Source organism: Podarcis bocagei (genome assembly GCF_964188305.1).
Source record: "Podarcis bocagei genome assembly, chromosome: 1".
NCBI classification, from domain to species: domain Eukaryota; kingdom Metazoa; phylum Chordata; class Lepidosauria; order Squamata; family Lacertidae; genus Podarcis; species Podarcis bocagei.
Genome location: NC_138125.1, coordinates 37,472,604 through 37,495,552, shown reverse-complemented (window position 1 = coordinate 37,495,552; position 22,949 = coordinate 37,472,604). Strand labels below are relative to the sequence as shown.

The 22,949-nt window shown below is 41.1% G+C and overlaps 1 protein-coding gene across 2 annotated transcripts in view; it reads left to right on the top strand.

The window, feature by feature from the left end:
- The window catches only part of COCH (cochlin), a 33,874-nt gene that overhangs the window by 558 nt on the left and 10,367 nt on the right, over positions 1–22,949 (top strand). Inside the window, exons 2-8 of one of the 2 annotated variants that reach the window (XM_081208934.1) lie at positions 150–182; positions 378–422; positions 6,967–7,123; positions 20,493–20,626; positions 21,821–21,883; positions 22,641–22,685; positions 22,774–22,921. In XM_081208934.1, coding sequence (XP_081065060.1) covers positions 158–182; positions 378–422; positions 6,967–7,123; positions 20,493–20,626; positions 21,821–21,883; positions 22,641–22,685; positions 22,774–22,921 — 617 coding nt within the window. In that variant the 5' untranslated portion in view covers positions 150–157. Of the gene's footprint in view, positions 1–68; positions 183–377; positions 423–6,966; positions 7,124–20,492; positions 20,627–21,820; positions 21,884–22,640; positions 22,686–22,773; positions 22,922–22,949 lie in introns of those variants that run through there. The other variant, XM_081208935.1, reaches the window with a different exon arrangement.

Here is a 22,949-nt window from a genome sequence, read left to right as displayed (position 1 = left end):
AGCGACTGCTACCCCCCCTCACCCAAAAAGATGGTCTCCCCCTCCATCTCCTCCAGTGTGGGGAGGTGGGAGGGGGCGCGTGCGTGAAGAAGAGCTCCTCTGATTAACCCTGTCGGGGCTGACTCTGTGCCTTCTCCTCCTTTTCCTAGGTGCAGCCATGGCTCCGGTCCTGCTCTTCCTGGGTGGGTATTTTTAACTCGTGCTGGATCCCGGAGCTGGGTTGGGGTGGGAGCTCGGAGAGAGGCTTTCTCACATGATTTCCCCTCGGGGGAGGGGGGCTCTTCACCACAAGCCCCCGTGCCTCCTCTGCTCAGCATCAGTCTGCTTTCCCCCTCGGGACTCCCATTGACGACCCCGCTCTCCTCTCTTGATGGCAGGTGTCGTCTTTCTAGCCAGCCCTGCGAAGGCCGAAGAGAGCTCGGGTGAGTTAAGAAAAAAATGGGGGGGGGGAATCCTTTCTCAGTTGCAAATAAGTTTGCTGCGCGGGCTGCATGAACAGATGCATGCGGAAGCTGTACATGATGCATGCAGAAATGTTGTCTTGGGAGATCTTGCCATTTCCACGCGGAGAGGGACAGGATTGCTTCACAACCTCCTTCCCCTGCAAGAAACTGTCTGTAGTCCATGATTAGGATTTCCGGAATGTATTTTTAAGTGTCCTCCTATTCCTTCATTGCATAGGGTTGGACTAGATGATCCTTGCATAGCTGTCAACTTTTCACTTTTCTTGCGAGGAATCCTATTCGGAATAAGGGGATTTCCCTTTTAAAAAGGGAAACGTTGACAGCTATGGACCTTTGGGGTCCTTTCCAACTCTTATGATTCTATGATTCCATGGTTCTACACCCAGTAAAGACGAATTTCTATGCAATCAGTCAATGCCTTTCGATAATCTGTAGCTTTATTTTTCTTCATCCTAATTTGAACTTCTGTTAGCGATAGGTAAAGTACATACAGTGGTGCCTCGCAAGACAAAAATAATTCGTTCCGCGAGTCTTTTCGTCTTGCGATGTTTTTCGTCTTGTGAAGCACGGTCCGTCGCAACTGCGCCTCTTCAGGCGGCTTTAAGAAAAAAGCGCAAGACGTTTTCGTCTTGCGAAGCAAGCCCATAGGGAAATTCATCTAGCGAAGCAACGCAAAAACCGAAAAACCCTTTCGTCTAACAAGTTTTTCGTCTTGCGAGGCATTCGTCTTGCGGGGCACCACTGTACTTATTTAAAGGCTAAATGGCAAAGATAGCTTAACACCCTTCCCTGTTAACATGCATGATCAAATATTTCCATCCTGTAAGAGAATATAGACGAATATGAGTGTGTGTGTGTGTGTGTGTGTGTGTGTGTGTGAATGAATGTTTTGAGTAAGGCAAAACTCTGTCCGTTTGCATCTTTTTCAAAGCTAAACATGAATACTTACACTTTTATATAAAGTCGGAGTCTAATGGGGCTGTGATACCCTATGGAACAGCAGGTGTATTTATCAACAGTTTTAAAAAGCAACTATGGAGTCCTGATATCCCCTCTCTCACCCATGCCCTTATAGTTGTGGTATCAGAAACTGCTTTTAGAAACTTCCCTGATTTTCAAAACGTATTAGTTTCCTTGCTGGGATATTTGAAAGGAGAAAAGCACGCAATCTGCTGCATGCACAGATCTAGTGAAGAAACTAGAAGGGCAGGGCAGGCCTCAAACAGGTGCTCTGGGAAATGAAAACAGACTTAAGTCCAAAACATTTCAACACGTTGCTCCAATTGCTTGGACTACTGTGGTCTGCTTAAACTGAAAATCCTGCACTTACTGGAGAGTAAATCTTATGGAACTCAGTGGGACTTATGAGTAAATATGCTTACAGTTGTGTTAGTTTTCCTTCCGCTGGAATCTTCTGTCTGATAGCAATGAGATGTGACTAGCTCTGTTGGTAGAGCATGAGACGCTTAATCTCAGGGTAGTGAGTTCAAGGCCCACATTGTGTGAAAAGATTCCTGCATTGCTGGGGGTTGGACCGAATGACCCTTGTGGTCCCTTCCAACTATACAAGTCTATGATTCTATGTGTTGGACTTGTTTGTCATAATAAATGTTCATTTTTAAAGCACCTGTTTCATTCCTTGCTTCTTCTTGTTGTTTGTTGTTGTTTTACGCTCTGGTACTGCTCTTTTTTCTTCTCCTGAGCAGAACTAGTGGCAAAACTATTTGGTCCAGGTGTTGCATTTGTGACTTGGAAAAAGTTATGTTTGTGAGTCTAAAGATGACTACTGTAGCACTCTAAGTTTAATACCACTATTACTGTACAGTGAACTTCAAACTCAAAACTTCTCAGGATAAAAATTTGCAATATTACTTGTGTCTAAGGTTAATATGGAAATTGCCCATGTATAAATAGCAGGAGTAGAATCTTTTTTTGACATTTTTATGGCAAGCAGAAAATAATTGTGTTCACTATAGGCTACCACTAAAGCCCCTGTTAATTTGGTTTTCTAGATGACAATAGGATTGATTTCCTTGTGGATTATTTAGGTCGTAGCAACACACAGCAGTAGCTCTAGAAAAGTTACTGGAGAAGGATAGAGGAAGTTGTGCATTGAGTAAATTCTCACTTGAACCTTATCACCAGTGATGAAGTGTGCAAGACTATTGATCAAATAAATACGTGTTTTCAGTTAATTATTATTTATTCTTTAATTTATCTGTCACTTTACACGAAAAAGCCTCTAAGTGACTTACGACAGGATGAAAACCTAGAATGTTCCAGTGTGAATAAAAGATGTAGATTGTGTGAGATACTGAGAAGCATCCAATGGCATAGCTGAATATACTTTACATTTAAGAACATCTGAATATTTCATGGCTGTAAGAAATAATAAATAATGGTCAAAGGTGCTTACTATTTTGGACTCAATGCAAAGATTATTGGAACAAGTGCGAAGGGAAAATGTGTTACACACAATTATATTTCTAAGAAATGGAATTCTACTACCACTGTTAAGAAGAACAGGAGAACCCAAGAAGCTACGCACCTCCGTTAAAGGGCACTATTCAGACAATAAACAAAATAATTGGATCCGCTGATACTGAAGAAATGAAAATTCTTTTGATTAAGGATCATGTTTCCAGTGAAGAATTAATATCATTAAACAGAAATGGAGATGAAAACAGCCATGTGTATTTCTAAGCTCCATCAGCACTGGAAGGAGAACACAGAACTCTTTCCAAAATGGTGAGTGAGGTTTTTGGTGTATTTTTGTAAGCAAAGTCTGAGGATTTGACCTTTGACAATGGAAAAGCTCATCAGTTGTAGGAGTTGGCAAACCCATAAAGGACCTAAGCAAGATTGTTACAAAGGTTTCTTGTACTGTAGATATCTGGAGAAAGCAGCTATGTAAACTCAAGAATGCTTTCTTTCTCCTTTTATACAAGTAGAATGAAGTCTAAAAAAGAGGCAGCAACTCTGGAAGAACGTATTGGAAAAGAAAGACCAAAGGTGTCAAAATAAGAACAAAAAGGTTGTGTATAATAGCAGTAGTATCTTAAATATAGCTGGAAATTATATTGGAAAGGTATTTGACCTGGTGCTTGTGCCATGACTTCCTTGGACGTTAAAATCAAAATATACTTCTTGAACCTTTGTCCCATTCAAAGTTATTATAAGGCTTTGGAGAGAGTACACTGCATTGGATATCTGTTAGTAACAGTTGTCTGTGATACTCATTTTTTGCTCTGTAAGGGGAACATAGGTAACATAATGCAAATTTGAACCATTTTTATATTTCTGGCAATAACTTGAACACTATTGTCTGAGATATGGCTATTTTACATAATAACATAAGAGGAGTCTTGCTTGGTTAGCACAAAGGCCTGTCAAGTCCAAAATTCTGATCAGCTTCTCACAGTGGCCAGCCAGATGCTTATGGGAACTCCGTTCAATTTCAGGCGTCTTTTAATAACTGTATTCTTCAAACAAGCCTTTCAAACCTGAGATTCTTTGCCACTTCTGCTGCTTCTTTTTACACTTCTATTGTTATTAGGTTGCCTTGTCATATTTTATATGAGAGTGTGGTTTAGAACTATGTAAATAAAATAAATATAAACAAATATCTCCACAAGGAAAACATGAATGCAATAGGTCTCTCTGGGTGGTGCTGTGGGTTAAACCACAGAGCCTAGGACTTGCCTATCAGAAGGTCGGTGGTTCGAATCCTCGCGACGGGGTGAGCTCCCGTTGCTCGGTCCCTGCTCCTGCCAACCTAGCAGTTCAAAAGCACGTCAAAAGTGCAAGTAGATAAATAGGTACCACTCCAGTGGGAAGGTAAACGGTGTTTCCATGCGCTGCTCTGGTTCGTCAGAAGCGGCTTAGTCATGCTGGCCACATGATTCGGAAGCTGTACGCTGGCTCCCTCGGCCAGTAAAGCGAGATGAGTGCCGCAACCTCAGAGTCAGTCACAACTGGACCTGGTCAGGGGTCCCTTTACCTTTTTATTCATGATCCCCAGCAATTGATATTCAGAGGAGTGCTGCCTCTGATTCTGGAGGTAATATAGTCATCAAGCTACAGGTTACTAAGGCACTGATAGCCTTGTCCTCCTTTGATGCCTAATCCCCTTTTAAAGCCATTCAGGTTGGTGGCCATGGCTATAAATATAGCAATAAACCATAATAAATCAATCAGTGAGGTGGAGAATAATGAAATGGTCATGGAACTTATTGACTATTATCTGCAGCATATGACTACTGTGGTCTGGATGAAGGACCAAAAAGTTGATTTTAACTTTGGTTATAATATCCAGGAAAACTATAGCACAACTATTGTATCAAATACCTTTTGAAATATAATTTTCAGCAATAATTGCATATGTAGCAGTAAGCTTTTTTGTGGTGCTCTATACACATCTGTGCATTTCTAGATGTTGCAGAATTATCAAAATTCTGTGCTGATCATATGTAAAGGTCACTGTAAATATTATTACCATTCAGAACTTCACATACAGCCTCAAGAGCTAGATGCAAATATGCAGCCCCAGAAGCTGCGTCTTTTTACATTGCCTCCAACCTCAGTGGATCAAGGTGGTAATTGTCTTACAAGAATTTTTCCTGAAGCCTATAAACATGTTTATAAACTTTCTTTTTCTTTTATAGGTTCAACAGAGAAAACTTATATTGTTCTATAAATACTGCAATTCTACTTTTGAACACACTTCTGAGATTGCACTGTAATTAAAAAAAAAACCTGGAAATAAAACAGAAATAAATTTGTTTCTATTAATGAGTTATACTAAATTGGTGTGTTTCTGTGCTGTATGGAAGAATGTAGATTTTACCCTTCTTTAGTCTTGTATCCCTTATTTCAGTAAAAATGCATAAGATTGCAATAAAAAGAGATGAGATAACTTTTCAGTACTTTATAATGAATAACCCAATAACCAAACATAACGATAAACCAATCTACCATGGCTTAGCTAGATTTGTGTAGACTTTTTTAAAGCACAAAAGGGAATGGAATGCTGGATTTCCTTTAGTCGCTTGTCAAAATGTAGCCTCTATAATTTGGATTTTTAAATTGATCTCCTAAATCTAAAACTGATTTCCACACCAAATTATTGCACAAAATAGAATAGCACTATAGTACTAATATAATTAACATAAGTGAAAAATTCCCAAGTGTGAATTTACGGTAATTAATTCAAAACAGAAACAGAATTGCTAAACCACAGAAGAATGAATGGAAAATTAGTGCAAGATCATTTATAACCTAGCCCGATGATTTGTTATGCCACTACACAATTAGCAAGACATACCAAAAGCCACAAAGTAATTGAAAACATGTCACACCACTTTGCAGTGACCTGGTGCCAGTGTCACAACCCAAAACAACACAGATAGTCCACACATGTAGACAAATATATTTCCCATCTTTGAATATGAAGAGTCTTACTAGTGCACACGGAACCAATGTTATTCATAGCAAGTAAGGCTAACGTGAATTCCAGGGAGTCAGTGGAAAGTAACTGACCTGCCACATTTTCAATAGTCTGCAAACACATGGCTAATAAAAAAAGGATATCCTGCCAAGGGCCTGTCACAAACTTTGAGAATCCTGGCAGCAAGCAGTGCCAAAAACCCATGGGCTTATGTGAAGATTAAACCAATACAAGATTTCGCTAATGCCCTGCTATGAGGTTAAAATGACAAATTAACATCAAAGAGAACACCCTGGCTTCTCATTGCAAGGGCAGGCTAGGTGAACAACAATAAGTGTTATTGCATTGCACTTCAGTGTTCTGACTTGTGAATGCGAACTAGTCCTGAAAACAGTAATTTGAGGTAGGTAAAAATCATCAATAGCTAATGTGTCCAGTGACACACACACGCAAACTAATGCTCTGTTTTCAAATTCAAAGGAGGCAAATAATTGCTAAGTGGTAAGGAATTGGGGATGATGAAACTAAAGAACTGTACTGTCAGTGCTCTGATGATGCAAATGCGGCCTATTAGACAGTATGTTGCTGTTAACATTTAAGCTGCTCTCAAGTCAGCTGTCTGAGGAAAGAACTGTGTGGCAGGAGTCGCCTTATCCTCCATCTGCTTAAACATTGCCATGCTCTTGGATATGATGTGGGGGTGAAGAGTACTTCAAAACTGCCACTGACATCAGCCATAACTTTGAGAACTGTCACTTTAAGGACTTGTTCCTGAGCTTGCTTTACCCTCCTCCCTCCCACTCCTTTTTCCTTGTGTGTCATGTCGTTTTAGACTTCAAGCATGAGGGCAGGGGCTGCCTTAGAAATGATTTTTGTAAGCCACTCTTGAGAGCATTTTGGCTAAAGGGTGAGGTACAAATGCCGTAAGTAAATAAAATATATGAATTTACACTTAATGATGTATTCATAGAGGTAGACTGGCTGCGCTGCAATTGAATACTAATTTTTCTGTTAGGCTTTATGTTTTATATGCCACCTCTTTATTTTCCTCTGCAGTCCTGTCAGCTGTCTCATGCTTTACCAGAGGACTGGATCTCAGAAAAAATAGTATAGATGTCCTCTGCCCATCGGACTGTCCTATATGGCAATTCCAAGTCTATGGGAATGTTGCATACGCCTCCCTTTCCAGTGTTTGTGGAGCTGCCGTTCACAGGTAAGCCTGATTATAAACAATTCAGTGAAAATTAGGGGTCAGTTTCCCATGCTGTTGTTGTTACTAATTGCATTTCTTACTCACCTTTGACCATAAGGCCTCAGGGTGGGCTATAACATAAAAACGTAACTTTAAAATCAGTTTAAAATGGTGTAGGTTGTTGGCTATGTAGCCTACATAGGTCTATTTCAGGACATTGTCTGCAAGCACATGACATGTCAACTGTGGTCAGGCCTGGAACTGAGCGATAGAAGCTGCTTGGGAACCTGTTGCATGGCACTCCATCATGGAAGAAATGAACGATTTAACTATAAGAAATAGATGTCTCTAACCTCTAGCTTTTCTCATACTTTAAAAATAATCTCGCATTAAGTTTGATAGCTCTGCCCAAATGAAAATGTTTTTGGAGAGTACATGCAGTCATTTTCCAGCTATGTCCAAATGCAGCCTCCCTAGGCTTCTCATGGCAGGGATGGTGGCAATAGAAAGTGTCTCAAAAAGTATGTGCCAGGTTCTGCCTTTGAGTATTCGTAAACTGGTTTCTCTTGGGCAGTAGTCTTTTGGAAATGGTACTGCTCAAGAGTGATGGTGAAAGGTTTTTAATGAGTTTGGAACCTGGCATAATGCATTGTCTTCTAGCCATGTACAAATAGTCTGTGGAATAATGTCCACTAATGAGTGGATGCCAATAGCAAGGCATTCCTCGCTTTGGATGCATGTTACTGCTATTCTCAAGAGGTGCTTCAATATGTTTTACGCAACTCAGTAGAATAAAAAATATGCTTGCAAAAGAGAAACTTCCATCTTTTTTTGCCTATGCAGCAAGCCATAATTGGAGCCAGTGTTCAGTCCTGGAACTTGTTTGCTGGGATAGGGCTCAGCCCTGGCACATTACAGAAATAGATATGTTTGTGTGCATTGCGATTTAAGAACACAGTAATGATAATAATTAAGCTCCTCCCTCTCTCTGTGTGCGAATGTGTGCATGTATAACACAGTCAAGGTGTTAGGGAGGGATGTACCCCTTTCATCTGATCTCTGGACCTTATGTCTTCATGTCTCTTTCTTAAGCTGTTTCAGCTGGAATATATTATACCAATAATGACACAGAAATAATATTTTGCCCCGATTGGGCTCATGGGCAACCCAACATTCTGGTTTGGAGCACAAGTGGGATTTGTACATTGCTAACTGAACAGACTTTGTGCAAATCCTCTTTTTGGAGCAGGGTAGAACTGAAAAATTAAGAGCAGAGGAAATATATAAGCCTCTGACCTGCAGGTCTGATTAGACATGTCAAGATGCTGAGATTGGCCCCCACAGCCCTATTGGGTGAACCTCACCCACATTTCCTACACCTGACATCATATAACATCAGACGTGAGAAAGTTAAAGCTGGCAAATAACTGAAACGCTAAGTGTGCACCCAGTTTTTTTCTTTATGGTGGCAGTTTGAAGTTTTAATCATCTGATGTCATATCATATCAGGAGATTGACAGGTAAATAGCCCCACTCACTTGTCAAAGTGGCTCATGAAGAGTTGGCCATTTCTAGATCTAGTCCTCCAGCCAGAAGTGATTCCAGATGTGATTCTCCGCTATTGATTTAAGCAGATAAACATGCATGTGCTTTACAAAAAAGCATGTACTTTACTGAAAAGCTTCCAGTGTTGAGACTCTGCAGATGTATTTCAGCAGCTCATGTTTCCTTAGCCAGCAGGAGAACAGACCTTCAGCAGTAACTACTTTGGCTATCAGTGAAAAGACTGTGACTATCTTCCTTGCACTTAACTAGTAGTTCTTTTCTCCAGAGAAACCGTTAGCTTCTCGCTATTACCAGTCATTAGCCCAGATAGATTCTAAATCAGGGATGGGAGTCTGTAACTTTCTGGATGTTGTTGGATAACAACTCCCATCATGGGCCAAACTGTCTAGGGCAGGCTTCCTCAACCTCGGCCCTCCAGATGTTTTTGGCCTACAACTCCCATGATCCCTAGCTAGCAGAACCAGTGGTCAGGGACGAAGGGAATTGTACTCTCAAAACATCTGGAGGGCCGAGGTTGAGGAAGCCTGGTTTAGGGCAGTTGGGAATTGAAATCCAACAGGATCTGGATCACAGGTTCATTACCCCCATTCTATTAAACAACAAACAAATGTTTTCCCCTGTCTCCTATCCCCATATTCATAGCATAATTCCAAGCTGCCATGTGATACTTTTCCATGTTATCATGGGACTGTTTTGTATCCGTAATAGGCTTCTGGGCTATTCTCCCATTTTCAGGTTTTCTGCAATTTGGCCTGTTAAATCCTTCCTAGCTTATAAGAATTAGCTGCCATGACAGGATTTTTCTCTCTTCCCATCCCTAGAGGGCAGCATTCTTGACTCTATAATTTCCTGAGGGTTATCTACAGACACATATTTTTCATTCAGAAAAAAGAACTAACCCGGATAAGTTTCGGCACTTATTCTGCCCTTATGTGGCCTGAAAAGCCATAGAAGGGGCTATGCTTATGGAGCTGAGAAGCCAGCTCCCTCTTTGCACAACAGAAATAAATCATTTCCAATGATGCACATCTTAGCTGTAAATTCCAAAGATTTAAAACTTTCCAAAAAGACTAAAACACTCACTCACTACATCATCTTAGATTCTTTTCTAGGAATGTATGATATCAGGCGTATGACCAAGAGAAGAACTGTGGTTTTGTTGCTCTTTAAAGAGACAGACGCTAATTATAATTGCATTATATTTTAGGGGGAAATCCTTTTGTTTAATTGAGGGGGGGCATTACCAAAGTGTGTTTTATCTACCAACCCTCTGAGTCTTCTGACATAGCATAATAATATACAAGCAATGCTAGGTGTGTGGAGCTACAAATCAATGGCAGAGTCCATACAGCAAGTCCCAGCTACAGTTCCTAGCCATTAAAAGTAGCAGGGTTGAGCAAGACCCCTCCCTGGGGTCTTCATATATTCATATATTCAAAAGGAATGCCTATTTCCCAGGCCACATAACCTCTCCCCAAGCCACATGCCTCACCAACCAATAATAATAATAATAGTAATAATAATAGTAATAATTTATACCCGGCTCATCTGGCTGGGTTTCCCCAGCAACTCTGGGCAGCTTCCAGCAAAATATTAAAATACAACAATTCATCAAATATTAAAAGCTTCCCTAAACAGGGCTGCATTCAGATGTCTTCTAAAAGTCAGATAGTTGTTTATTTCTTTGACATCTAGTGGGAGGGCATTCCATAGGGTGGGCACCACCAGCGAGAAGGCCCTCTGCCTGGTTCCCTGTAGCTTCACTTCTCACAGTGAGGGAACCACCAGAAGGCCCTCGATGCTGTAACTCAGTGTCTGGGCTGAACGATGGGGGTGGTGACTCTCCTTCAGGTATACTTTAGCCTGGCTGGAATGTGTCCTTGAACTGTGACAACTCTGGTTGCTTGCCTGGGTGGAGAGATCGGTAATGGGGGAGCACAGAGTAGAAACCCCTGGCTTCTGAGTGGCCGGAATGTAGTCTGCTGTACAAAGTTAAGAGTCACATCTGTCACCCCACTCACTTTTTGACTCTGGGGGTATGCGGCCCCCAGAAGGTTGCCCACTAAAGCATATGGCCCTCAGACTGAAAAGGGTTCCCACCGCTGCGTAACTGGAATATTGGATAGGTGTGTGGCTCTAGGTGCTCATTCAAGAAGGTTGTACAATTTGCATCAGCACTTGCATAGCTTCCAACCAGCTCACACTTCCTGCACCATTGGAAAGCTACCAAAAGTTGATTGGGCAGCAGCATGGGAAATGTGACTTGAGAATTGGGCATGTTCTGGGAATGACCGCTCCCCACATTAAATGGGGGGTGACCTTTGCATGGGTGTGCGCAGCCCCCAGGACCCTATGCGACACCATTAGCACAGGCTTGGCTTTGCCTTCCCCAGGTGGGATACCTGGAGGTCTCCACCTACCTCAGCCCACTTCCCCAATCCTGCCTGGGGAGGCATTGCCAAGGTGATAAGGCCAGGTAGGGGGAAGGACCACCCTACCCACACAATAGGGGGAGGATCTTACCTGTCTGTATTCCCTAAATGGGGGTGGGGTGTAGCGGTGACCCACGCCCCCCTTTTCTTTGTAGCAGTGATACCAGGGTTCCCTGTTAAAGGGGTTGTTTTGAGGGGAGGCTTTGGCCGTACCCCTAGAGGTTGCCATTGCTCTCCCCTGCGATGGCAGCATAATGGGGCGGGCGCTCTCTGCTTGAAGATATGTACTCCAGAGCCAGCCCATCCCCCACACACTCTGCATAACCCTGATGTTCCCCAGATCCCTGGCGGGGGACTGGGAGGGATAAACACCCAATGCCTGAGCCAAGGTCTACCCACATCTGAAACATAATAAAGTTGTGGCCAATTTTAATCCCATAGCACGTTGTCTTGATTCGTTATTCCACACAGGGGCTGCCCAGGGTTTGGGGGACCCCGCCTGTCCACGCAAAGAGTAATGTGATACCATTGGCATGTTCTCAGTACTAGCATCCACTCAACCAAAATTTACAATTCTACTAGTTGGTTGTGAGGACTGGCACTGTACTTGCTTCCTTTAGTAGCTTTTTACACTAAACTCCTTAAGTCCCAAACTCAGTTTGAAAGTTTGGCATATACATAAGGTAAGAGAAAGTGTCTGCAAAACAGTTGTACCAATGCTATTTCTTGCAGGCATTCACATTGTATTACTGTATCACAGCCAGTGGCAGTATGAAAAAGTATACAATACTTCAAAGGTCAAAACAAGATAGAAATGGCAAATGGTGAAGACAACAAGAGGAACTGATTTCAGCCACTTCAAGTTAAGGAGAAAAAGGGAGAGAAAAGAACGAGAACAATACTTATTTGATATTCTGTCTTCCCTGACCCTAGATTCCAATAGATTTATTATTTTGCATTCCAGTCATTAACCACAGAGAATACCATTGTAGTTAATTGCATGCAAAATGTTTTCATATATTTAATTGCCATATTTTGGGTTTTCTGCTTAGACCCAGGAGGTCTGCATTTCGCTTTCCATTTAATGCACATGTGGTTTCCCCATCTGTATTGTCAGAAAGCAAAGTAATAGCATCATGGTGTGCCATTTGGATCTCAGATGAGACATTTTCTTTTGGATTTCTGGACTGAGTAATGCATGTGCAGTTCTTGTAAGGACAGCACCTCAACTCTTCTCTTTTTTATTTTTTATCTCCATCACAGTGGAACATTGTAGTTAAAGACTAATAACAATTCTCCTTCACTTTGACATGTTTTTTCCTGTCTTCGCATGGCAACATCATCTCTGTCAACTTGTATGGACATTGTTCTGGCATCGTTTTGTCCTCCCTGGACAATTATGCTGAGCTGATCATTATATTACTTTGACAGCATTAAGCCCATTCAAGAGAACAGGGACTAGTTGGCACCATCTCATCTGTGCACATATAGCTGATGCATATGGATAAGAGGGCTGTAGCTTGAAGTCAAAGCCTAGCAACAGTTAGGTGAATTCTAATTTCCAGAGGGGGAGCTGTGTGAGTCCACTGCAGCAAAAACAACCATGGTGAGTCTTGCGACACCTTAAAGGCTTAACCAATGTATTATGCAATAAATTGTTATGGACTTCAGTCCACTTGGGATAACACTTCATACATCCAATGAAGTGGACTTTAGTCCATGAAGATATCTGAAAATTGTTTTCTTCAGTGGAAGACCTAGAAAATTTATTTTTGTTTTCCTTCTACTATTGTGCTTAAGCAGAAGTCCTTCCACAGATGTTAGAAATCGGCTTTAAAATGAAATCTATGCTAAGAATGCAGATGCTCTTTGTGATAGGGTCATGTATACTGGCCAGAACTTAAGGCACCTTCTGGATCAAGCTGAAACACTTTAAAGTGCTATTGATTTTAGTGGCAGAGACTTAATGTCCACATTTATATCAGCTGTGCTTTCCCATGCTTAACTCTGAATAGGCTGCCTCCTTAATTTTTTTAAAAAATATATATGGTAGGATCTTTAGTCTTTAGTCATACCTTGGGAATCCAGGCATTGTTGGACCACAACCACTGAACCACTGCTATTCCTGACCATTGGCTATGCTGGCTGGTGATGGTGGAGGATGTGTAATAGGCTATAAATGCCAAGATAAAATGTAAATGGAAAGTGACAAAGACAGAGTAAGGAACTATTCTAGTAGTTAATAGCCAGCACGTGTAGACACAAAGTCAGAAAAGCTAAAGCACAGAATGAACTCAGGCTTGCTAGAGAGGTTAAAAGCAACAAAAAAGGCTTCTATGGGTATGTTCGTAGCAAAAGGAAGAGCAAAGAAACAGTGGGGTCACTCAGAGGAGAAGATGGTGAAATGCAAACAGGGGACACAGAAAGGGCTGAACTCCTCAATGCCTTCTTTGCCTCAGTCTTCTCCGATAAGGAAAACAATGCCCGACCTGAAGAATTTGGAGCAAATGATTCAGCAAAGGAAACACAGCCCAGAATAACTAAGGAGATAGTACAAGAATACTTGGCCAGTTTAGATGTATTCAAGTCTCCAGGGCCAGATGAACTGCATCCAAGAGTATTAAAAGAACTGGCAGATGTGATCTCAGAACCACTGGCAGTCATCTTTGAGAATTCCTGGAGAACAGGCGAAGTCCCGGCAGACTGGAGGAGGGCAAATGTTGTCCCTATTTTCAAAAAGGGGAAAAGAGAGGACCCAAATAATTACCGCCCAGTCAGTCTGACATCAATACCAGGGAAGATTCTGGAGCAGATCATTAAGCAAACAGTCTGTGCGCACCTAGAAAAGAATGCTGTGATCACCAATAGTCAGCATGGATTTCTGAAAAATAAGTCATGTCAGACTAACCTGATCTCGTTTTTTGACAGAATTACAAGCCTGGTAGATGAAGGGAACGCAGTGGATGTAGCCTACCTTGATTTCAGCAAGGCATTTGACAAGGTGCCCCATGATATTCTTGTAAAGAAACTGGTAAAATGTGGTCTTGACTATGCTACCACTCAGTGGATTTGTAACTGGATGACTGACCGAACCCAAAGAGTGCTCATCAATGGTTCCTCTTCATCCTGGAGAAGAGTGACTAGTGGGGTGCCACAGGGTTCTGTCTTGGGCCCGGTCTTATTCAACATCTTTATCAACGACTTGGATGATGGACTCAAGGGCATCCTGATCAAATTTGCAGATGACACCAAACTGGGAGGGGTGGCTAACACCCCAGAGGACAGGATCACACTTCAAAACGACCTTGACAGATTAGAGAACTGGGCAAAAACAAACAAGATGAATTTTAACAGGGAGAAATGTAAAGTATTGCACTTGGGCAAAAAAAATGAGAGGCACAAATACAAGATGGGGGACACCTGGCTTGAGAGCAGCACATGTGAAAAGGATCTAGGAGTCTTGGTTGACCACAAACTTGACATGAGCCAACAGTGTGACGCAGCAGCTAAAAAAGCCAATGCAATTCTGGGCTGCATCAATAGGAGTATAGCATCTAGATCAAGGGAAGTAATAGTGCCACTGTATTCTGCTCTGGTCAGACCTCACCTGGAGTACTGTGTCCAGTTCTGGGCACCACAATTCAAGAAGGACACTGACAAACTGGAACGTGTCCAGAGGAGGGCAACCAAAATGGTCAAAGGCCTGGAAACGATGCCTTATGAGGAACGGTTAAGGGAGCTGGGCATGTTTAGCCTGGAGAAGAGGAGGTTAAGGGGTGATATGATAGCCATGTTCAAATATATAAAAGGATGTCACATAGAGGAGGGAGAAAGGTTGTTTTCTGCTGCTCCAGAGAAGCGGACACGGAGCAATGGATCCAAACTACAAGAAAGAAGATTCCACCTAAACATTAGGAAGAACTTCCTGACAGTAAGAGCTGTTCGACAGTGGAATTTGCTGCCAAGGAGTGTGGTGGAGTCTCCTTCTTTTGGAGGTCTTTAAGCAGAGGCTTGACAACCATATGTCAGGAGTGCTCTGATGGTGTTTCCTGCTTGGCAGGGGGTTGGACTCGATGGCCCTTGTGGTCTCTTCCAACTCTATGATTCTATGATTCTATGATTCTAGTAGCTTCAAGCAAAGAAGTAGAACTAGAGGGGAAAATGAGAGCAGTGTTTATTAGTCCAATAACATAACTGAGGAAGGCTGCACTAGATAAAAACCTAGGTGAGGGCTCGTTGTGGCCACTCTGTGGTAAGAGGAACGTGTGCCGCAAAAATGTTTTGCTCCTCTCAGTTGTTATTAGACCTACATCAGAATGATACAGGTGCCGGAATTTAAAGAAAAGTGTTTCTGTTGCGCTGCTCTGTAAAACTCAAAATAATTCATAGCCTTTCACCATCAGATGCTAGTCCAGTTAAAAAAAAATAGCCAGAACAATTGTCCTGAAGTATTATTTGCTCTTAAAATAGGAAAAGGCCATTGCTAGCTGCTCACTTATGGTTTTTGATTCAGGTAGGTAGCCGTGTTGGTCTGACACAGTCGAAATATTTTTAAAAAATAAAAAATTGTCTAATAGCACCTCAGAGACGAACTAAGTTTGTTCTTGTTATAAGCTTAGAAAGTGTGCATGCACACGAAATCTTGTACCAAGAACAAACTTAGTTGGTCTCTAAGGTGCTACTGAACATTTTTTTTAAAAAAATTATATATATTTATACTCACTTATGCTCACCGAAGACAAAAAAATAATATCCCAGGCTGCATACATACTAACCCATTTGTATCATTAAAAATCCAGCTTTTCTCATTCTGTAATCACCTAAATTGATTCTAAATACTGCCTTCCACAAGGGTGGGTGTGGTTACTTGATATGCTTTCTAAAACCCTCCCTTTGATTGGGTTATCCATTCCATTTCTTCCCTCAGACCCTCCAAGTGTCCTTATTTTCCAGGGGCAGTCCCAGATTCACAGAAGCCGTCCCGGTTTCTGATTTGATCTTGAAATGTCCCACTTTTCCTTAGGATGTCCCTATTTTCATTGGAGAAATGTTGGAGGGTATGGAGTTATCTGATCCCCAAGCCATTTGAAGGCATCCCCTGTATAGGGAAGGTTTTTTAATGTTTAATGTTTTATTATGTTTTTACACAAGTTGGAAGCTGCCCAGAGTGGCTGGGGCAACCCAGTCAAATGGGAGAGGGTATAAATGGTGGAATTATTATTATTATTATTATTATTATTATTATTATTATTTAGGACGTCCCTATTTTCATTGGAGAAATGTTGGAGGGTATGCTCCCTGCACATGCCCTAGGTGAATGAAGAAGTACCCATCCATAATGTCATTAGGGTAGTGCGAATACACCTTCCATTGCTAGGGCAATCTGTTTTCAAATAGACACACTGCGGGGTAGTGCAAAATCAATCTGCAACAAACCTTTGTTGTTGAATGACACCAGTTTCTCAATAAGCACTTGTCTGGGGTAAGAAATATGCAATAGATCTAGATTGTGTGTGGGATATATAGAAAAAACAAGTACTCATTCTCTGTTGATTCTAGAATAAAATGTTGTATGTATGCAACTTTAGAGTCCTGAAAGGGCAGTGATGCTTTGTTCCTTTTCCCTAAGGCTTTCTCTGTATTTCTCCATTCAATATGTCATACCTTTCAGAGCCATACCTGTAGAATGTGATCTGCAGGATCATAAAATAATATTGTTATTAGCAGTGTGTAATAGTTATTAAAGGTAAAGGGACCATTAGTCACGGATGACTCTGGGGTCGCGGTGCTCACCTTGCTTTATTGGCCAAGGAAGGTAGCGTACAGCTTCCGGGTCATGTTGCCAGCATGACAGCCGCTTCTGGCAAACCAGAGCAGCGCACAGAAACACCGTTTACCTTCCTGCCAGAGGAAATATATGTTGGGAAACTGCCAGGGAGATATAGTCCATCATGGCCCCAAGCCGTGTGCCGGACGTCCATCAATCTCCCGTAGTCGCGCAGATCCAGCAATTAGCGACACGAAGCCACATTCCAGGGCTCGTGCACACTCCTCTTTATCAGCAGAAAACACAGCCAGAAAGTTGCACCGCAGAAGAGCATATTTACAGACTTTATTTAGCGTTGAACAGAACAAAGAAAAACATGACCGTTCTGAGTCAGTGTCTCCGGCCGACTTCAAAATCGAAAGGAACAGCAAACATAAACATCCTGTGAACAGGACATGCGCAGACTCTGTGACTCACAAAGCCTGCTCCCTTTTAAGGTGGAACGGAAATATCCTAACAATATATACCTATTTATCTACTTGCACTTCATGCTTTCGAACTGCTAGGTTGGCAGGAGCAGGGACCGAGCAACCGGAGCTCACCCCATCGTGAGGATTTGAACTGCCGACCTTCTGATCGGCAAGCTCTAGGCTCTGTGGTTTAACCCACAGCGCCACCCGCGTCCCATGTAATAGTTATTAGCAGGGTTTAAAGAAACACAGTGACATCTCCAGGCTGTTCCTGTCAAACAACTGGGGCACTTACAGGAAATGTGGTAACCATTAGGTAACTGGCAAAGTGAAGAGAGTGTTGGAAAATTACCAGGGTAATTCAAATAGATGTTGACGTGCTGGGTGGCAACAAGCCACGGGCACAAATAGTGGAATGACATGGTGACAACAAAACCAGGGTTTATTGGAGGGAAGTTATTTGATGTTCTTTGAGGCAAATCCAAAAGATGTTCCAAAAGGGCCCCTCAGTGCTAAAAGAAGCAGAGATGTAGTGTATTTACATCACATAATGATAAGTCCATCCTATGTTGCTCACAGTATATAAAGTACAACATTCTAGTGATGACGAAAAAGCTTGTAATCCAAGTAAGCCAATATAGTTAGATTTAAACCCATACAGTTCCACTGACCTCCAAGGAGATAATTTGCCAATCCTAATTCTGTTACTTTAAGGTAGGCCACAATAATTTCAGTGGGTTTGATCTGCTCGTCATTTTTACTAGACTGCCCATTAGGAAGCAGCTTTGATTGGTACGAATACATGTTAAAAAAGAAGAAGAGGGTGGAAAATCATAGATATTCATAGAGAAATTCTCCATTGTGTTCATGGGGAGGGGATTTGAAGCTATGGGAGTGGCTTGCCTAAGTCAATTTATTGACTTCATAACAGTTTATATTTGGCCCTGGCACTTCCTGATTTATATCCGAATTGTTTAGCCACTATGTTATGGTGACTATTTTACATGTTTGTTATCTCAAAGATCACACTTATTCAACGACAGCAAACCAAGATAGCTGTGGTGTTAAACAAGAATTTAATGCATAATCCAGAATTTTGCTGGAACATCAAAGTAGTATTACTGTTCCAGCAGATTAAATTAATTGAATATAAGTGTGTTTGTAGCTATAAAACATAATCCTTCATTTCCTGGGAATGCTGATAAAAGTTGTGTAGGCTGAATTTTCGATGTGGTGAGTTTTTCATCCTTTGATCTAAATTAATATGATGGTAAAATGTTTATGTTCCCCACATTAGTAGAAACATGTGGTTGAACTACAGGTAACTTATATGAACAGGAGCAATCCTTCTAACGGGACTGGGGAGAACTGAAGGCAGAAAATCCAAAATATCCAAAGTCCTGCTAAGAGCATGGCAGCAGGATAGAAGGGAGGTCAGAGATTAGTTTTTCCTTTTTCCTTTTCCTTTTCTTTGTTTTTCATTGGTTGATATTCTTGTTTGTTTTCTGATTCTGAGATTTCCCTCCCATTGTTTTCAGTGTGTCAGGGCTGATATATTCTCACCACCTCCACCCCATTTGAGAGATGGTGTTGGGGGAATGGGAAAGCTTTGGATTCAAGTCTTTCCATAGTCTACCCTCATCTCTCCTGGCTCACCCCTTTTTGCCTGCTACCAGTATTGGAGCTCTAATACAGGATTGGCAAGTTAAAGGCTGCAGAGGTTTCTGCAGTGGCTAGTAGAGACCTTTAGAGGTTGGATCTCCCCTCTGAGGTTGGAGATCCCTCTCCACCCTTGCAGAGAAATCCTACTAAGAACTATAGAAATGTTCCCCAATAGTGGTTGTATCAGGAATTCAAATCTATTTCCTATTTTCCTGAATGATTATATAAGGGTGATTTTCATATTTCACTCTTACTCTTCCTTCTGCTATTTTACTATCCTCCATTCTAACTTTTATTTTCCTCTAGCTGTAACTGCTCCAAACAAATATTATTTATATTACTTTTGTACTACAGTAATAGGACATTCATGAGTGGGAGGATTTCATTTGACATTGATAGTTAGCTCTTATGAACTAGCATGCTGAGAAAATGTCACCAATCACTTAAGAAGTATTAAGGATGTGTAGTCAAGAATTATTTATTGCTGTCCTACCAAGTTGATTTATAAATATTTGAAACAGAAATCCCCTTTCAGATAGCCATTTTATCATCTATTTTTGGCAGAAAAGATGGAAGATTTTGGAAGTTAGCATTACAAAGTAGAATTGCTTGGGTTACGTCTCTGCAGCCACAGTCCCGTTTTACTTCTCACCAGTTGTGATTGGTGGCTGGAAAAAGGTGGACATGGCCTCAGTTGCTCATGCATTGGTTATATCCCCGTTGGACCATTGTGGGAAAGCAAACTGTGGGTTAGAAACTATCATTTGTCCATATTGTTGCCAAAAAGATGTGTGTGGAAGCAAAGTGATCAGCTCGTATTGCACCCATCCAACGTCAATTGTACCAGTTTCAAATATGCTTACAGACTCTACTTAAAAGTTATTGACCTTTTAAAGACTTGGGTTATCCAAAATTCTGCTTACACACAAAGAAGCCAAACCACTTGGGAGCAGGCCATTAAGGAGTGCTGCAAGTTATGTATCCAACTAAAGCTGTTACAAACCTCAAAAGTTTATCAGCTAAGCTAAGGAGACAAATTTGTACCCTTGGCAGTTATATTTTAAACTATAACAGCAGTTACTTCTCAAATCAGTCCTGGGGACACTTCACACATTTTGCTGTGTTTATACTAAATGTATTGATAAGATGTCTGAGTTCTACTGAACTTGCTCCCAGGTAAGTGTGTATAGTATTATAGCCAAAAGCAACTGTTCAGTAAATCCGAAATGTTTCCTAGGAAGCACATTGCATTGCACTGAGTTGAGTTTGCTTCTTAGTCACTATGTTTCAAGCTGACTTGAAAATACATAAACTTTCTTTCTTTCTTTCCCTCTTAATCTTAGTGATTGGAACTAGCCCCTGCAAAAAGGCATTGCAGCCATCTTGCAAAATTGATCAGGCTTGTAGTTAGACAAGTCTTCTCCACAGTGTGAATTGGTCATGGTTGCATGTAGTTATACAAATGTGTATCTGAAAATCTTATTTTGGTACAGAGGGGTGATCACCAGTAAAGGTGGGCCTGTCAGAGTGCAAATATTGCCAGGGCAAGAGAACTACCTTGCAATCTATGCCAATGGAATCCAGTCTCAAGCACTCGCTAGATGGTCATCATCATTCTCAGTTTCCAGTAAGTGCATGTTCAAGTGTTATTATTTTGCCAAGTGAGTTTTGAAAGTATCAGCATGGAAGAAACTGGCTGGCTCATTATTATTTTTTCTGTTGGTTTAATTTTCTATTTTTAAGAGTAGCTAACCACCGTGCTGCTCCTCTTGTGTGATGTGATAAAGAATTTCAGACAAACCTAATGTACAAAATCAGCAGGCATCAAATGATGCCTTGTTGAGTCAAGGTTTTTCCTCCAGGGAGCCTCCTAAATATTTTAGGCTGCCGTGAAAAATATGTGAAGCATATGCAACTGTCAAAACATTGGCTTTTGCTTTGCCTTGAAAAAACTGATGCCAGGAGTAATGTACATATTATTCCTGGACAGTTATGCAACACATAACATGAATAATTACTTCAGAACTACCAAAGCAGTAAGTTCTACTCAATAGGCCGTAGGATGTGAGAGATCTTCATAAATGCACTCATTTACATTTGGTTCCTGATCTTTATTTGAGATGCTGCACTCTGCATGGTCATTCTCAGTCTCAGGGCTTTGGGCTTATTATATTTGCTCATAGGCCATTGAAAAGATAATACTTAGTTTACAGAGTCACCAGACTGTAAACTGAGAAACTGGTGCCCTATTTGCAGTCCAGCTATGTTTCTGATGAAACTAGAAGTTGAAATATTTTAAGTAAATTAACATTCTGTTCTTGTCAGTCACTTGTTTCTCCCTTTCTTTCTTTCTCTCTCTCTCTCTCTATATATATATTAGTTAACATTAATGGCTTCTATCAATAATGACTTACATCAAATAATCATCAATATAAAAACAAAGTAAAAAAACTTTGGGGCATGAATCATCGGTATGATAAAAAAGTACTTCACAGTATAGGTAACTGGGGGAAATATTCTTGTCATCTGTAGGGTTTTCCATTTTACTTTCTGTCTGCCACTGCTCTGGAGTTAGTTTACTTTAGTATTATGCAATCTCATTTTAGGCTGGAGCACAGGCAGGAAGACTCTTTGCATCTAAATGCCTTATCTATTGTACTAGCTCCTAGGAGTCTCCTTCTCAGTGAGATCCAGTGGCTTGAGGTGTTGACTTTTTGCAGTTTCTTTTATTAGGTAAAACTGAGCATGTACAACCTGTTTTACCATAATGCAATTTGACAGAAATGCAGTAAGCTTAATTTATTCTTCAATGTGGTAACAGGACCCATGAGTGCTGCACTTGAAGCTGTTGGGCGGCCAATTTCAACAGCACGCCCACCCACAGGTAAGATATTTCTTTCAAAATATGTTCTTACTGATCAGGTATATAAATATATATATATATAGTGTGTGTGTGTGTGTGTGTGTGTGTGTGTGTGTGTGAGAGAGAGAGAGAGAGAGAGAGAGAGAGACCCAGAAGCACAGCATGCAGGGAGATTTCTTTGTACAGAAGGATTTTATGACTTTTCCAAGACCTGCAAGAGGTGTTCAGGTAGCAAGCTTATTCCAGGCATATGGGAAAGGAAAATAGCTGTTAGCAAATAATTTGTATATTATTATTGGCAAAATGAACATATGTTATCTTATTTACTGGTAGTCTCTATAACGTGTGTGTGTGTGTGTGTATGTAAATATTTTTATTTGAGTTTTCAGCATTATACGAAACAAAAGATAAGTCCAGATAATAATCTCTGAAACTTGTTATTATAACAGTTAACAGTGAGTCTATTTCTGTCTATATTAGGGATGGGAAGCCTGTGAGCTGTTGGATGTGGTTGGACTGCAGCTCCAGCCAGCATGGCAAAGTGATTAAGGAAGTTATAGTCCAATGGTATCTGATGGGCCACAGGTTTCTTATCCCTGGCGTATATACTCCACACTCTGTGTCTGTGGTCAGCAGCGTGTTTTTTTAAATGATTAAATAATAATGGTGAAATGAATCTTCGAAGTATGTTTTGAATGTCTGTGCTGAAGGGCCTTTCATAGCTCTATTACTAAGAGTACTTACAGGTATAGAATTCATGATGTTTCCTACTTTCTAGGTAAACGGCCCAAGAAAACAGTTGAGAAAAAATCTGGGAACAAAGGTAGGATACCATTTCACCATGTCCGATAAAACAAATCTCTCATGTTAATTTGCCCTTAAGTTAATCTAACTATCTTGGGTGTTCACAGACTGTAAAGCGGATATTGCTTTTCTGATTGATGGAAGCTACAATATTGGGCAGCGTAGATTTAATTTGCAGAAGAACTTTGTTGGGAAAGTAGCGGTGATGCTGGGAATTGGATCTGAAGGACCGCATGTGGGAGTTGTACAAGCCAGGTACTAGAAATATGTCCTATTTGGTACA